General features: G+C 42.6%; 1 protein-coding gene across 5 annotated transcripts; it reads left to right on the forward strand.

The window, feature by feature from the left end:
* The first annotated feature begins 11,778 nt into the window (after positions 1-11,778).
* LOC118835802 (small vasohibin binding protein) lies at positions 11,779-16,428 on the forward strand. Of its 5 annotated transcripts, XM_036743075.1 has the most exons (4): positions 11,779-11,872; positions 12,976-13,101; positions 15,978-16,087; positions 16,256-16,428. In XM_036743075.1, exons 2-3 carry the CDS (start codon positions 12,988-12,990, stop codon positions 16,062-16,064), a joined length of 201 nt encoding a protein of 66 aa, XP_036598970.1. In that variant the 5' UTR covers positions 11,779-11,872; positions 12,976-12,987; the 3' UTR covers positions 16,065-16,087; positions 16,256-16,428. The 5 variants fall into 5 exon arrangements, with proteins under 5 accessions (XP_036598970.1, XP_036598966.1, XP_036598968.1 ...); XM_036743071.1 differs by lacking the exon at positions 16,256-16,428 and having other exon boundaries at positions 15,978-16,219; XM_036743073.1 differs by lacking the exons at positions 11,779-11,872; positions 16,256-16,428 and adding an exon at positions 12,175-12,215 and having other exon boundaries at positions 15,978-16,219.
* The last annotated feature ends 605 nt before the right edge of the window (positions 16,429-17,033 follow it).

Consider the following 17,033-nt stretch of genomic DNA (forward strand, 5'->3'; position numbering starts at 1 on the left):
ATATCTTCCAGTGTCTAAAGGACTGGTTGTCAGTGAAAGAGGATTGGACTGTTCTAGTTGACTCCTGAGGCTAGAACTACAGTGGCATATGAATTACCTCAAACAAGCAATAATTTTTATATACACAGTTCCATTTTATGACAGCAATGTTTATGTGTGTTTGCTTTTACTAACATTCAGCTGACTCAGAACATCTGACTAACTAGATGAAACTGAACTGAGCTGAATCTCTACCTTTAGTAAATTCTCTACCAGTTGTGTAATGTATTTCATGCCATACACAGGTGTTTTACTGCGCTCTCTTTTGTTGTGTTTTTTTTATTCTGTGGTTTTTAAGAGTGGATATCACTCCAAGGAAATATACAAAAGTTGTATCTCTTTTTTTGGTATCTTTTTTAATTTTCTTTTTTTTTTAAGTCATATCTCTTAAAGATCACACTTCAATGACTGTTAGAAATATTGTAGTGGCTCTTGGTGTTGAGGAAGTCAATCAAGTCAAGGTTCACATAATGAAATGAGATCAAAGTGTGATTGAAAAGAAAAACACAATGCCAAGAACTGATGAACCATTTTTGCAAATGAAACAAATAATCCTCAGAAAACAACTTTCCAAGGGATTTGGCAGCTGGAGGGTTATTATTGATTATAGTGCACTATAGACTTCTTGAAGTTGGAAGAAGACCAAGAAGACCAATTTTTTAAAAAAAAACTGTTAACCCTTGCTCTATGAAAAAACACTAGTCCTAGGCAAGACAACACAAAAACTGGAGTACTAAAGATTGGAAAAGGTAATTTTTACTGCTAGAAACTCACTTTTTCATTCAAGGCTATCCCAGAACCATTGCTCTAAGTCCATATGAGCCTATAAGATCTGGGTATCTTCATCAGACTGTAAAACATCCAGCAAAAAAAATGTTAGGGGGAATTTTTCTTTATTTTTTATTTCCAGTGGGCCTAGAATTCTTGTTCCCATCACTGAGGAAATGATGAACTTAATAAATATATTGATATACTACAGCAGAATTATTTCACCACTACAGAAATTCCCAAATGAAGACAAAATATTGTAACATGATCTTACACCATGCCACACATCAAGAAAGGTTAAGAAATATATCCAAGAGATGTAATTAAATATATCTTAATAGCAAGAAAATTAACTTGATTTAAGTCCCATCGAAAATTAGTGGGTTATAATCAAGACAAGTTAAAAAAATAGACTATTTGTCAAAAGTACACTTAATAACCAATGTGGCAAAAGTATGGCTTCATGATGAATTAAAGAATATATGTCAAAATCTTAACTCAGTGCCACATCGTGTAAAATAAATCACTGCAGCAAAAAGGGGACATAGTACATAGTAAAAAAATTTTAGTGAAAAAAGTTATGAAGTTTATTATATAAATCAATATATTTAATTTTACTTTGGCTCAATTACTTCATACACCTCTGTAGGGAACAATGAATATGAGTTGTAGAAGGGGAGATTCTTGTTCCATGTAATTAAAAACTTCTCTGAAATTAAAGTGATTCGAAAGTATAATGGGAGGCCTCAGGAGGTATATCTCTTACTAGACATCTCTAAGCAGAGGCTCAATGCTTACTTACCAATTAAGCCATAAAAGGGATTTCCAAAAGGTATGGGTTAAATTAGATTACTCTTTAATTCTGAGATTATAACCTGTTCTAATCCGAACCCAAGAAGTATTACTTAAGTAGTCGCATTGTTAAAGAACAGACAATACAGAACATATTCCATGAAAAATGACCTTAAATTTCACAAAGTACATCATGTCATGTAACATAGCTTCCAAGTCTTTATTAGCCAATAACTTAATTTGTAAAAACTAGATTTATAAATAATATTTGGGGTCAGCATAAGCAACCTATTTAGCTGTGGGCATCCCACCTCCCCGCCACCTCCCCACGCCCCTGCCCCAGCCCCAGGAGCCTGGCTAGAATAATTAGTTCTCATGATTGTCACTGAGAGGTTCAAGACATTCAGGGGAAAGGCAGATGAGGAAAGTGAAAGGGGATATCAGAAAAAGGGGCGTATACATTGCAGAGTGAATGCCCTTCAGCAATAAATGTCTATCTCATTCCAAACCTCTTTTCTCCTCCAGTACTCATTACCTCTTCCACTACACCATCCTCTCAGGAGATGCTCTCAATTCCTACTTTTCTCATAAAATAGAGGGTATTTAACGAATCTTCTTTTTCTATCATTCTATGCCTCCGAACCCATAGATATCTTCACCCATCCTCTCCTTCTTTACTCCTATTTCTTTTTTTTTCATTTTTTTTAACATTTTCATTTAAAGTTTTGAGTTCCAAATTCTATCCCTCCCTCCTCTCCTTTCACCCCTCCCTGAGACAGAAAGCAACTGGATATAGGTGATACGTGTGCAATTATGTAAAACATTTCCATATTAGCATTTTGTACAAGACAACTAATAAAAGAAAAATAGTATGCTCCAGTCTGTATTCAGTCAGTATCAGTTCTTTCTATGGAGATGGATAGTGTACTTCATCATTAGTCCTTTGAGATTGTCTTGGATCATTGTATTGCTGAGAATAGCTAAGTCATTCACAATTCTTCATGGAACAATATTGCTGTTACTGTGTACAGTGTTCTCCTGGTTCTGTTCACTTCACTATGCATCAGTTCATGTAAGTCTTTCCAGGTTTTTCCAAAATCATCCTGCTTGTCATTTCTTATAGCACAATGATATTCCATCACAATCATGTACTACAGCTTGCTTAGCCATTCCCCAATTGATGGGCATCCCTTTGATTTCCAATTCTTAGCCACTACAAAAAGAACTGCTATAAATATTCTTGCACAAATAAGTCCTTTCCCCCTTTTTTTGGATATCTTTGGGATATAGACCTAGCAGTGGTATTGCTAGATCAAAGAGCATACACAGTTTTATAGCCCTTTAGGCACATTTCTGAAGAAAAGGTTATCCTTCTCTTTTCAAAATCAACCCCTCTAATTGTACCCTCAATTCTATCCTCTCCCAACTTTTCTCAGAGCTTTCCTCACCAATCATTCCTTCTCTCTCTCCTCTGTGCCTTTGTTAGTTTGTCTGTCTATCTGGCTGTCTGTCCCTCTTCTGTTTCCCCTCTCATCTTTAATCTCTCCCTGTCTGCAGAACCTATTACCACTGGCTATGAGCTGTATTCAGGTCTACCCTATGCTTTAAAGAATTTTTTTAAATTTTATTTTATTTTCAGTTCCAAATTCTCTCCCCCCACCCCCCTCCTCTTCCCTTACGCATTCAAACAGCAAGAAAAACAAAGCCCTTTACAAATATGTATAGTCATACAAAACAAATTCCTACGTTAGTCATATAAGGGGGAAAGGAAGGAAGGAGGAAAGAGAGAGAGAGGGAGAGGGAGAAAAGATAGGAGCAGGGTAAGGAAAGTAGGAAGAAGGGAAGTAGGAAAGAAGGAAAAGAACCCATGCTTCAATCTGCACTGAGTACATCACTTCTTATCTCTAAATTGACCCATCCTTTAAAAACCCTCAGGGTGATGACTCTGATAACACCTCAAGCTCTTGTTCTATATCCTTCCTCCTTTTCACTGCCAGACTCCTAGAGAATTGTCCACACTCCCTGGCTCCAGTTCCTCACCATTATCCATTCACTTTTTAAGCAGTCCGGATTCCAACACCACAAATCAACTGAGAAACCAGTCACTGGTGATCTTTTTTTCTACTTAGCTCAGATTTTAAAATAGATTTGTATTGACATCTTTTGTCTTTACATCACCTACATTTCCACTTACAGTCTTTCTCCTTCCCACTTCCAGACAGCCATCCCTTATGACAAAGATTTTTTTTTTATGGAATAAGTGACAATTAAGTAAAACCAATAAACACATAGAAGAAAATCTGACATCACTTGCAATGTTCCACACTCATGATCCTGACGTCTGCAAAGGGGTGAGGGGAGGCATCTTCTCATATCTCCTTTGGTGAAAAGTTCGTTCTTCATAATTTCACAATATTCATTTTCAATTGTTCTGTGATGATTGTTCTTTCTATTTATATTGTTGTAATTTTGTATATATTGTTTTCCTAGTTTTTCTTACCTCAGTTTTCTCTCTATTTATCATGTTTCTCATTTCTCATAGTACAGTAATTCCATTACATTCATGTACCCCAAATTGTTTAACCATTCATTCTTCTGTCAAAGGGCATCTACTTTGTTTTTAGTTCTTTACCACCCATAAAATTGCTACTATAAGTGGAAATTATTTTTTGTCAATGACCTCCCTTGAGGTATATGGCTAGCAGTGGAATCTCTGAATTAAAATATGGACATTTTGGTCACTTTATTTGCATAATTCCAATTATTGCCTCCAGGATCAAATATAAAATCTTTTGCTTGGCTTTTAAAGCCCTTTATTAACATGGCCTCTTTATACCTTTCCAGTCTTCTTATCACAGCTTTCTCTTCTGTACATACCACATGATCCAATGACACTGGCCTCCTTACTCTTCCAAGACACTCTTTCCTCTGGACGTTTTCACCAGTTGTTCCTTATGTCTAGAATTCTCCCATCCTCATCTCTGCTTCTTGGCTTCCCTGGCTTCCTTTAAGTCCTAACTTCTCATCATGGCTGTTAATAGCTTGCAGTTCTTCTAGGAATGCTTTCCATTGACCACTTATCAGGTGGGGAATGGCTTTACCGAAGAGCTTCTTCTAATCCTTACATCCAGTGGCCTTTTCTCATTCTTCATCCTCCCTGACCTGTTTGCATCTTTTGTTACTCTTGACCAACCCATCATCTTGGATATTCTCGTCTCTTATGTCTTCTATGGCACTGTGCTTTCCAGATTCTTTTCTTACCTATTGAACCACTCCTTCTCTGTCTCTGTTGCTGGATAATCACGCATCTTCTGCCCTCCTGAAGTGGGTGTCCCCTAGGGTTGTTCTAAATCCACTTCTCTCTTCACGTGTATTCTCTTAGAGATTGAACCAGCTGCCATGAGTTCAGATATCATCCCTGTGGAGATGACTCCTAAATCTATATATCCAAAGAACCCTAAATTCACTCCTGAACTTCAGTCACAGTCACCCACTGACTGCAGGATACCTTCTCCCGAATGTCCTCACACCTGCCCACTCAGCACGTTCAAACCAGAATTCATCGTCTTCTCCTATAAACCTCCAGACATTGCAGTTTCTTTAAAGGTGCTGCCACTCTCTCAGCAGCCTCACAGATCCTGTGAATACAGGTTCACAATTTTGGAATCATCATTGATTCTTCTCCTTTCTTCACCCTCAATATTTAATAGATTCTATATAACATCTCTAGAAGCTCTCCCCTTCTCTCCAATGAGCTACCACTCCAGTCCAAGCCCTCATCACCTGAACTATTGCACTGATGGATATCCCTGCTTCTAATCTCTCCCCTCTCTAATCAATCCCTCACATAGTTGCCAAAATAACCATTCCGTTCCCCGCCAAATCCTTCAGGGGTTCCCTATTGCCTTTAGGATGAAATAAAAATTCCTTAGTCTGACACATAAGGCCCTCTACAGTCTGGCTTCAACTTACCATTCAAGCATTATTTCACACCACTCCCCTTCACAGACCCTAAGTCCCAGCCAAACTGGACCAATAGCTGTTCCTCTCAGTAAATCAGCATTCACACGAGCTGTTCCACAGACCTGGATCCTTTCTTACATCAGCAGCTCAGAATCCTTGCTTTCCTTCTGGGCTGATATCAGGGGATGTCCCTTCCCCTCCCCACCCCACCCAGCTGTCAGTCCTCTCTTCCCTCTCAATTCTCTTTGTACTATGTTTATTTTTGTGCATGTTGCATATGTGCCCTACTCCCCCCCCAGTAGACTGTAAGCTCCTTGAGGGCAAGAACTGTTTTATTCTGGTGTTTATATCACCAGCACAGTGTCTTTCACTGAGAAGGCACTTAGAAGATTTTTGTTGAATTTAATTGAATTGAAGTACTTGATGGATTTCCAGTTGGAAGAGGGATTATTTTGCTCAACCCGAGAAGATAGAATTTGGAAAATTGGAGAGTAGTAACAAAGAGACATATATCACCTCAATTGAAGGAAGAATGTCCTAAGAATCAGAGCTGTCAAAAAATGGAATGGGCTGTCTCAGGGGTATTGCAACACTCCCTCTCTCTCTTTAAGAAAAAGCCACCTGATCCTTTCTCATGATACCCTCAAGTGACTGATGCTCAATGAATACACTACATGACCCTCACTATCCCTTCTCACTCTAAGAGTCTATGATTTTAAAACAGCAAATACGCCATATTAATATGAGTATTTTCAGTAATATACATACTCGATTGGAATTTTCATTTCTATAAAAGTGGTGCCTAACTAAATTAAAGAAACTTAAAAGCCTTTTTCTTTCCCCTTCACTCTTTGTCTCCAACCTCCAAATCCTTCAGTCTATCAGCCACTGGCTTTCTGTTAGTTCTGGGATTGCCAAAAGTCCCTGGGCAGTCCAAGATTCCTAGGTGGTCTCTCAGGTAACTCATTTTTGAAAAATTCCAAACCAGAGGAAAAATAACAGTAGACTATAACAGTAGACTGAGGGATTAGAAGCAGTGGCAGGGGACAAGGGGGTGGGGTACAGATATATTCATGAATGAAGGTGATATAAAAACAAAAGATACTAATGAAAATAAAAAAAATTTAAAATTCCTTTTATAACTTTTTAAGTTGAACCTCAAGACCAACAGTCACCCTGCCAGGCAAATCCAGACCATGAAAACTGCATTAAGAGCCTCTGGACATATCATATTAGGCTACACTTTCAGCTGCCTCCTTTTGTGCTACCTGGGTACAACTAACATACACCCCGCATTTCCCAGGTCCATCCTGATTTTAAGAAAAGAATGTTTGCTTTAAATGAGACTTGGTAAAAGGGATATCCACTGTCAGGTCATGTCAGATGACCACCACAAACAAAAGGTAGAGGCATCTCTTCTCCCCTTTGAAACTAGAGAAAACAGTAATGATTCCTTTTTCAGGCCCAAGGATTCTGGGAATTGATTATCCCAGGTTGACCAAGTTGGAGAATAAAGAGAAAAGCCATCTCAGATCCAATGGGAAAGGGAAAAGAGGGCACTCACCTTACTTTGAATCCAGATTTTTCCACAGTAGTATAACAGGGATTCCTAAACTGAGAATTTTTCTCAGCGCATCCAGAGGTTAGAAGTAAAACTAGCATCAGAGAAACAGAAGGTGCATCCAGGAAATGTATAGTTTTTAATCCCAGGACATAAGCCCGTAAACTGGGAGCTCTGTCTGCCCAGGAGATTCTCCATCTCTAACTAACTGTCCCTATAAAATAAACAAACCACACCCTGTCTGTCGGTTGCTGATAAAGCAATAGGGCAAAGTGAAAAAGAAACTCCCTACACAACAGGGGGACCACAGAGTAACTCTAAGGGAGGGAACTTCACCTCTTGATTCAAATACTCCTGAATTTTCAAATGTTAATCATCCATTCATCCCCCATTATATAACACCCCTTCTGCAACATCTATGACAGCTCCTAATTACTTTTCAAGACAATTTAAAATTAATGATCAGCTTCCACAGCATCCACTCATGGGCAAGTTTATTGGCTAAATGACCCTCATCTCCAGCCACACCTTGGTTCCTGCTCTCTGCCAAGCAAACCTGCTTACTTATTTACATACTTAAGAAACACATACCCACTCTCCCTAACTGTATACATGCTAGTCATTCTACCTCTGATGGTCTCCCTTCTTTGTTCTGCCAAGTATATTCTTCCCTTTCCTCTTTCCACATTAGTCTTGCTGCTCCATCTTGCTTCAGCTCCATCTTAGGCCTTTTGGGAGTACAGAAGAACATAAGACATTATTTCTGCCCTTGAAAATTGGCTAATGTTGAAAGTTAATTAATTTAAAAAAGAAAGAAAGATGGAAACAAAAAGACAAGAAAAGAAATTTGCAGCGGAATTGAAAAGACCAGTGATACATACAAAGGACGAGACATTCCATCTACCAACGCTGGGAATTTTCACTAGATGTCCCCTATGTTTGGAATGCTTTCCCTCCTCATCTCTGCCTCCTGGCATTCCTGGCTTCCTTCAAGTCCCAGCTACAAGCTACAAGAAGCCTTTCCCAGTCCCTCTTAATGTCAGTGTGTTCCCCCAGAGATTATCTTCAACTTACCCTGCCTATATCTTATTTGTGCATAGTAGTTTGCATGTTGTCTCCCCCACTAGACTGTGAGCTCCTTGAGAGCAAGGATTAGGGTTTTTTGCCTTTGTTTGTATCAGCACAGTGCCTGGGCACACAGTAGATGCTTAATAAATGCTTGTTGACATAAAATAAATGAATAACAGTTACAAGCAACACATGAAGAATGCAAAAACTATGCTGAAGGTACTGCTCAGATCTACCTTGGATTTCATCAGCATGGAGAGGTATAGTCTTGGTAGACTAGCCCTTTCAGGCAAAATTTCATGGAGTAGTGTACATCGATAGGGTCATAGGATTTAGAACTGAAAGGAGACTTGGAGATCATCAAATCCAAACCTCTCAGTTTACAGATGAAGACCCTGAGAAGTTAAACACTTGCCTAAAGTAACAGAAGTAGAAGGTAAGTAACAGTGACCAAGATCATCTGACTCCATATCCAGTGCTCTCTCCATTATATCATGCTGCTTCTCCTTCTGGTCTTCAGTCAGTCAATCAACTAGCGCTTGTTAAGCACCTACTATGTGCCAGGCTACATGCCAGGCTATATTACAAACACTGGGGATACAGAGAAAAGTAAAAGACAGGTCCTGCCCTCCAGGAGCTCACAGTCTAAAGCTTTGGAACTTCAGGAGAATATAGACTCTTTGAATGAAGTTGAGGAGCATATAAACTCTTTGAATGTAGGGTCTTATTTTGATTTTGCCTTTGTGAACCCAGCACTTACCACAATGCCTGTCACTGAGTAAGTTCCTAACTGATGCTGGCTAAATTGAACAAAACTGAATTCAGAAACTTAATTTTATCAGTTTGTGCTGGTATAATGTTTTCCCTACCCTATCCTTTTACTTTTCCAGTTTTTCTGTGTGCCAGGCAGAATGTATTTGTTGTTGGGCTATTTGGCTTTGTTTGAATGCCCAGTCTAGTTCCTTGGCATCCATCTCTAGGCTTCTTGCCATCATTATTCCCTTTCATTTTTTCTCTAAATTTTCCAAAGTTTGCTTCACTTTTCAGTTCTAAAATGGAATTTTCTTTCCTACCACATGGAATTGTACTGAGATTGCCATTCCAGAATATTGATTCAGAACTCCTTCTGGCTAAATACTGAAGTTTCTATTCTCTACCAAAGCCAAGGCCAGCCTATTTTCTGTGTGGCTTCCCAAACTCCCCATTGTAGAAAGCAGGCATTTTTCTAAACCAAAAACTTTACCTTATGTCTGTATTTCATCTTAGCTCAGTGCCTAGTACAGGGTACTATGCCCTTCATAAATTCTTGAGCTTAATGAGGCTTTCTGCCAGACCATATTTGGATTGGGTGTCTACCTAGTTGAATTTCCAGATCTTATTCAAAATCAAGAGACAGCTATTCCAATAGCTTTGCAGACTTGACTAATAGGATTCACACTATCATAATGTCTTAAAACCACCATATTCTGAGCAATGGAAATAAGTCAAGGGCTTACTATGTGCCTGGCACTAGGGATACAAAAAAAGGTAAAAACAGTGCCTGCCCTACAGGAGCTTACAGTTTAATGGGGGGAAACAACATGTAAATAACCGTGTACAAACAAGATATATAGACAGGATAAATTGGTGATAATCTCAAGGGGAAGGCACTAGGAGGAAAAGGGAAGGCTTCTTGGAGAAAATGGGATTTTAACTGGGACTTAAAGGAAGCCAGGGAAGCTAGGAGGGAGACATAAGGAGGGAAAGAAGGTTAGGCATGGTGGACAAACCAGTGGGAACAAGGGAAACTGATGCTAAGTGTTAGCCAATTTCTATCTCTTTCAACTCCATGAAGCTTTCTACTTCACCCTACATTGATCTTTCCCTTCCTCAAAAAGAGATTTTGGTTCATGGTATAGAAGTATCATTCCATTTTAAAAACTGATGCTATATTAGTGGAATGTAAGCTCTGGTGGTCCCTACTAACCTGAAAAGGCTTCAAGTCTAGCTCAACTCTGTGCTTGTCTTAGACACAAAGGATAGGCTAGGCTCATTTCCCAAGTGTTGCCCAATAAAGGACTGCTCTTTTTTTTCTCTTCATGGCATCTAATAAAATTATTTGCTGAGGTGTGTAATAGTTGTGGTCTGCATTGTTGCCTACATCCATGAAATCAGTTTTTTTTAAATTATTAGTGTTAACTAATGGCTTGTGCACACCAGTTTTTTTGTTCCATTTGCTCTGCTGTTGGCCCTTTTTAGAAAATGAGAATGATCTTGGTATCCATTTGGTAAATGGATGTGCAGAGATAGAAGAAAGAAGATTTTTTTTTGATCCTGTCCAAATAGAGGTAAGAGCTCATTATCAAAAGCTAGGGGGTAAATCGAGTTTCAGTGAGGGTCCAGTAAAATAACAGAGGGCTGGGACAAATTTAGATTTGTAGGGACAGTAGGGAGTAGTTTCTTGAATTCCTTTAAGGAAGCTGAGCCTGGCAGTGTGCAAAAGTTACATCAGTGTTACAAAAGTAACATAAGAAGTATCACAAGAGATACATAATTCATTTCTTGGAGGAGGGAGGAGGAGGAGGTAAGGAAGAGTCAGAAAAAAAGCAGCTTTGGATTGGGATGAGGTGTGTGGAATAGTAGCAAGAAGAAGGAAACTGCAGTTTTGAAGATCTGGGCTAAGGTTGTTTGGTGACCAGGATAGGGAGAAACCTGAAAATTATAGGACTGACCCAAGAACAGGAGACCCTTAGTATTTAGGCTGGAGAAATTAAGGCACGTTAGCTGTCTTTGTGAGGCTGAAGGGCTCCGATGGGAAAGAGAAATGACCTGTTCTGCCGGTCCATTAGAATATCCAGGTCCTCGAGGAGCAGGACCTTGTATCCCCAGACTATGGTATGTAGGAGGTGTTTTCATTGAATTGCTTGGGCCCAGAAAGCAGAAAGGAAACAATGGATAAGTTTCAGAAAGGTAGATTTGGGCTCCATTTAAGGAAAAATTTTATAACGATGCAGAGATTTCCAAAAGTGGAATGAAGGGGCTTCATAGATAGAATGGCCGATTTGGAGCTGGACAGGACATCTAACCTACCCCTCCCCCCATTTTACAGATAAGGAAACTGAGGCTAAGGGTAAGTGACATGCCCGGGGTTGCATTGCTAGTATTTGTGTCAGTGTTCAAACTCGGGTCTTCCTGACTCCCAGTCTGCCTCCAAAGGTAGTGAGTTTCCAGTCATTAAAGGTCTTCAAGTAAAGGCTGTGTAACAGCTTGTCAGACCCATGGAGAGGATTCCTGGGCACGTATGGCTTGGGCTGGATGACCTGAAGGGCCTCTTCTGGCTCCGGAGTCAGTGGTTCTTGGCTTGTCCCCTCCCCTCCCGCGCCTCCTCCAGGTGTCCCCTCTTCTGTGGTTTCCCCAAAAGCTTCTACAACATCCTTTTAAACCTTTGGTCGCCCCATGGGGACCCTTTCCCCCATAGCTCACTGCGCATGCTTCTCTCCTTCCGCGGGAGCGCGCGCGCGCTCCCTCTCCCAGCCCCTCCACCCCAGCCAGCTCCGGGACTGCGCGTGCCAGCTTCTTCCCCTCCCCCACACCCCTTGTTCGCTTCTTTCTTCTCCAGGCAGGGGAAAAGAATCGAATTCCGAATTCGCGATCGGATCGAGTGCCCCGCCCCTCTCCTCGACATTTTGCCCAGGGAGGGAGGTAGGAGTTGCCCCAGGGGCGGCCCGGGGAGGGGCGGGCGGGGAGAGCTTGTGACCCAGCATTGTAGTGGAGGGGGACATTACTGCGGCCAGGGCGGGAGCGGGGCGGGGGGTCGGGGGAAGTTGTCTTCGTCCCGCCGTGTCTGGCTGTATCCGAAAGCCGGCCTGACACGGACAAAGAGCCCGAGGACCGTTGTCCCTAGCAGTGTCTGGGAGGCAGCGCTGGAGGCCGGGGAGCTGGGGGGGGCCGGGTTGTGGGGGAATACCTGCGGGGGGAGGGAGCGATGGGGAGAACAGCGGCGGGAGGGAGGAAGAGAAGAGAGAACAGCGGTGGAGGGAGGAAGGCATGTGGAGAACAGCCGAGGGGGGAAAGAGAAATGGAGAGAACAGCCGCGGGGGGGGGGGCAGGGGTTGGTAGAAAGAACAGCCGGGGGGGGGGGGGCTGGGAGTAACACTGCGGAAGGTGGGGATAGAATTGGGAGAAGAGCCTCCCTGGGGGAGGGATTGAATGGGGAGAACCTTAGCCCTGGGGGGGAGGGGTGAACGGAGAGAACCGCTGGAAGGGAGGGGAGGGGCATGCGTGGGGAGAGGGGGGCTGTTTTAACTTTTGGGGGAGCAGAAGAGGACAGCCGGGGGGGGTCGTTGAAAACCCCATTGGGGCGCCCGGGATGGGGGTGTCCTGGAGAATCGTTCCAGTCCTGGAGAAGGGGAAGGCAGGAGGGGGGACCAAGGGGCACATTCTGGCCGGAGGGGCCTTCGCCTGCCTCCAGGACATACGAGCAGGATGTAGAAGATGCTGCATTTGAATCCAGAGGATGCAGGTTGTCACCTGCCCAATACCTTAGAGACCCTGAGCGAGTCCCTCCCCTGGCAGTTACATCTGTAAAATGAGGGTCTTTGGGCCAGCTGATGTCCCTAAAGCCCTTTCTAGTTCTCAGTCTTTGATCTTTGGAGGGTTTGCCAGTGTTTGGGGGAGTGGGGTCGGGGTTCTTCCGCACAGGATCGTGTTTGAGGTACTTGTCTTTCCCCCATCCCACCCCCCAAAAAAGCTCTGCACGGGACAACCCTGTTCCCATTTTGGTCAGAGCTGTGCTTGAATTGCAGAAAAGGTAAGGCATGGAGCCTTCTGGTCGGAAAGAAAAACCCAAGGTGAAGGAGCCTGTGAGCCGAGTAGAGAAAGCCAGGCAGAGATCAGCTCAGCAGGAACTGAAGCAAAGACAAAGGGCAGAGGTGAGCCCCAACTGTTCTTGGGTTGTCGTTTCAGTCACCCTATTTGGGGTCTTCTTGCAAAGATACTGGAGTGGTTTGCCACTTCCTTCTCCAGCTTGTTTTACAGATGAGGAAACTGAGGCAAACAGAGTGAAGTGACTTGCCCAGGGTCACCCACTGTCTGAGGCCAGATTTGAACTCAGGAAGACCTGAGCCCAGTGCTCTATCCACTGGGCCACCTAGCAGCCTGTTCTTGGGTACCTGAAGAAACTGATTCCTCATTGGTCTCCCTACCCCAAGGTCCTCTCCTTGGTGTACCTTCCACACAATTTTGCCAGGGCTTTTCCTGAAGAGCAGGTCTTACCGTTTCACTCCCCTACTCAATAAACTCCAGGGGCATCCTCTTAGTTATTTCTAGGGTCAAATATAAACCCTCTCTTTTTAGCCCTTTTACATGTGATTCCTTTCATGAATCCTAGGTCCCTGCCAAACTCCTCCTACATCTTTCATTTCTGTGCGTTTTCACTGCTGTCCTCTGTACCTGGAATGCTCTTTCTCCTTGCTCTTATCTCTTAAAATCCCTGGTTGCTTTCTCAGTTTCTCTTTTCCTCCATCTCTTCCTTTTCATTCTGCCTATCATCACTCTAGTCCTATCCACAGGCATTGCTGCCCCATGGGAGCAACTTAAGAAAGTGGGCATCCCAGCCCCAGCTCTGTTCAGGTCCTGGCTCTGGAGGCCTCCTCCCTGGGGCACCCACTGCCCTGGAGAATAGTCATACCTGCCCTCATCTGAGTTACTGTACTTGAACCATGGCCCTCCACTACCAATAAGCCTTCTGCCCTTCATTATTCTTCATCTTGGACGAAGAAAGGAAGGGCTCCTGTCCCTGCCCCATGCAGATACTGGGTCAGAGGCCTCCTTGCCCCAGAATCATCTTCCCTCTGTCCTCACTGCAGCCCTCCACTTCCTCCCAAGGGCCCAGGCATGAAGGTATGCCATTAGGAGAAACTTGGGCTTCTGCCTTCACACCTCCCCTTCCCCATTTCTGGTCCTGGGAGGTTGGCATTCACAGTTGGCACTGTCCTTCTCAAGGGTGGGATTTGGTAGTGAAGGCTCTCACTCCAGGGCCTTCTGCCACCACATCAACACTGCAGCCTGTCCTTATTACCAGGCACCCACACACTGGAATGGGAAGGTTTCACTGAAATGGGAAGGTTTCTCTGCTCTGGAACAGCTATGGGTGATGCTGGATTACCTAGAGCAGGGGCTAGCATAGGGCCTTACAATAAGGAGTTCACAAAGGTTTTAATATAGTTAATATTGAATTAATACATGGAGCCCTCATGCCCTTTATCACAGTCTGCTTTATATCATCGATACTTGTGAACTTGCCACTTCCCTACTGCAAAAGTGGGTCATGACATAAATCAGATTGCTGAGGTCTTTTAAAATTAAAGATTCCTTTAGAATCACTTTATACATTATTCTTGTTCCGCTCACTTCACTAAGCATCAGTTCATACAAATCTAACTAGGTTTCTCTGAAATCAGCCCTTTTGTCATTTTGGGCAGCAAAATAATATTCCATTACACTTGTACACCATGATTTCTTCACCCAATCTCAAACTGATGGCCTTTGAAAGTCAGTGAGTTCTGTTTGACACAAACATTTTGCCCTTTGGGAATCATCGCTGGCCAGTGACTGTGTGACCTTTTGTTTCGGTTTCATGGTGTATTCTGCTGCAACTGTCTCAAAGAATTCAGTCAGACCACGTCTAATCCAAGTATAGGCTTACCCCGTCAGTGGGTAGGCAGGCAGGCAGGAGGGTACCAGATTTAGATCATAGGAGAAAGGCAAATGGAGTTGATGGGTAACAGATTTTTGCTCTTATTGTACCTCAAACCATTTAAAAAACTTACTTCTCAAAAACAAACCTAAAGAATAGAATTGTAAATTCCTAACGGTTTGTTTCAAAGGAAAGAAGATACTTTAATAATATCATATGAATAGCATTTTATTTGTTCAGTTTCCCCATTTGGTTTTTGTCTATACTGATCAGATTTTCTTGCCATTTTTTTTTATAGTTGTAGTCACTGCAGGCCAGTTCTGCTCTCTTTTCCCTGCCTCATATTGTGTCTCTCTATTTGTAATTTGTATGGTTCAGTGAGCACGTTTTATCAGACCCGTTTATTTAGCCCTTCCCCAGTAGTCACATATATATATATATATATACACATATATATATACATATATATATGTGTATATGTATATATACACATATTTCTATTTCCAGTTATAGCTATTGTTATTATAAAACAACATTGCTTTGAATGTGTTTGCAAAAATAAGTCTTTTTCCCTTTTAAATCACATCCTTAGGCTTTGGTCCTGACAGTGCATGCAATCCCTAGATCAGATGATGGGATGAGTTTTATAAATCTTTTTGGATGTTGCCAAATCACTCTCTTTCAGAATCCACCAGTGCTGCCTTTTGCCCTTGTCCTCTTTTCCTCCCTCCACGTTCAGTTTTGTTATTTTTAACGACTGTTGCCAGTTTGGCCCTTTCTGCATGTTTCCAATGTAGCTGTGGAGCCCTTTCTTTGTCTCCTTGCCTTCGATATTCCTCCCTGTAGAATCTCTGGGCTGTACTGAAGGATGTACAGAACCACCCCATTCCAAGCCCCAGGTTCTTCATGTGTAAAGCAGGAATGATAATATCAGCAGTCCCCACCTCACAACTGTTCTCACCGAAAAAGCAATCTCATCTTTTTTCCCTTTGTGTCAGCTGGGAAGCCCTGGCTTGCAGCCTGATTTGTAAACAGGCCCTTTCACAAAGCCCTTCATGATACTACGCTGAGTACCTTATTCATCTCTTGCCCTCTTTCTCTCTCCTTCAGATTTATGCTCTCAACAGGGTAATGACAGAGCTGGAGCAGCAGCAGTTTGATGAGTTCTGTAAGCAGATGCAGCCTCCAAGAGAATGAGCTCTCCCCAGCATTGAGACCAGGTGGGCTCCAGAGGCTTTGGTCGTGACTTTTGTAACCAGTTCTTCTGAGGTGGCTCGCTTTGGGCCATACAGATGTAGAGACAAAGATTTATGTACTTCCCAAAGCTGGATAAATCTGAATTTACTACTCTTTGTGCCTGCCTCTTCACCCATCCTTCTCTTCCCTAGGTCAGCATCATCTCTCTGAAGACCTTTTTTCTGGATTGTTTTTTTTTTCAGTTCAAGTTGTTTGGGGAGGTGGGGGAGAGAAAAAAAAATCATTGTTTCTAGTGAGACTTTCATTTCTCCAAGAAAACAAATAAAATAAAAAATCAAGGCCTGCTTGTCCAAGCCTTAGCTTGGATGTCTGAGTCCTAGAGGCTGGAGTTTTGGTGGGCAAAAAAAGTGGAGATGAGCAAAGAAAACCTAGAGTGCGCAGTATCCCAGAGAGAAAGGAGGAATGACATGTTTATGGAACTTTCCTCCTGCTTCTTGCCCTATCCATCCATTGCTCCTCATCTGCAGCTGCTTCCAGCTTAGGTTTTTGGAGGCAATGAGAGGGCGAAGGGTGTTGAATGGCTGCAAAGATATGGGTCATTGGCCCAAATTTGTGGGAATCCCATAATCCTGACTGGAAACCTCAAAGCCAGGTTTCTTCTGTTGCCCTCACAATGGACACCAAACAGAGTGACCACAAAAGGCGGGTGGGTTTTAGATGCTATTCTGTTTCCTTTGTGAGCAGCGGTAGCAGCCCTAGAAATTAAGCAGTGAGAGGAGGGTCCTGACCTATCCCTCCAGAGTCAGCCAGTGACCTATCTGAATTTTTGGGGACAGTCCCTTGAATTTCTCCTACTCTTATTTGTTTCTAACAAGTGCCACAGAAGTGGTTATTTCTACCTAAACCCTTATAGGTGAAGCTGTATCACCTCAGATTCATCTATTTTCTGATATTGGGGAGGAGGAAACT

Source organism: Trichosurus vulpecula, chromosome 2 (genome assembly GCF_011100635.1).
Source record: "Trichosurus vulpecula isolate mTriVul1 chromosome 2, mTriVul1.pri, whole genome shotgun sequence".
In the NCBI taxonomy this organism is placed as follows: Eukaryota; Metazoa; Chordata; class Mammalia; order Diprotodontia; family Phalangeridae; genus Trichosurus; species Trichosurus vulpecula.

Coding starts and splice junctions, on each gene's coding strand:
- LOC118835802 (XM_036743075.1), top strand. CDS start 12,988: ATGGAGCCTTCTGGTCGGAAAGAAAAACCCAAGGTGAAGGAGCCTGTG. Junction 13,102..15,977: donor AGCAAAGACAAAGGGCAGAG/GTGAGCCCCAAC, acceptor TCTCTCCTTCAG/ATTTATGCTCTCAACAGGGT.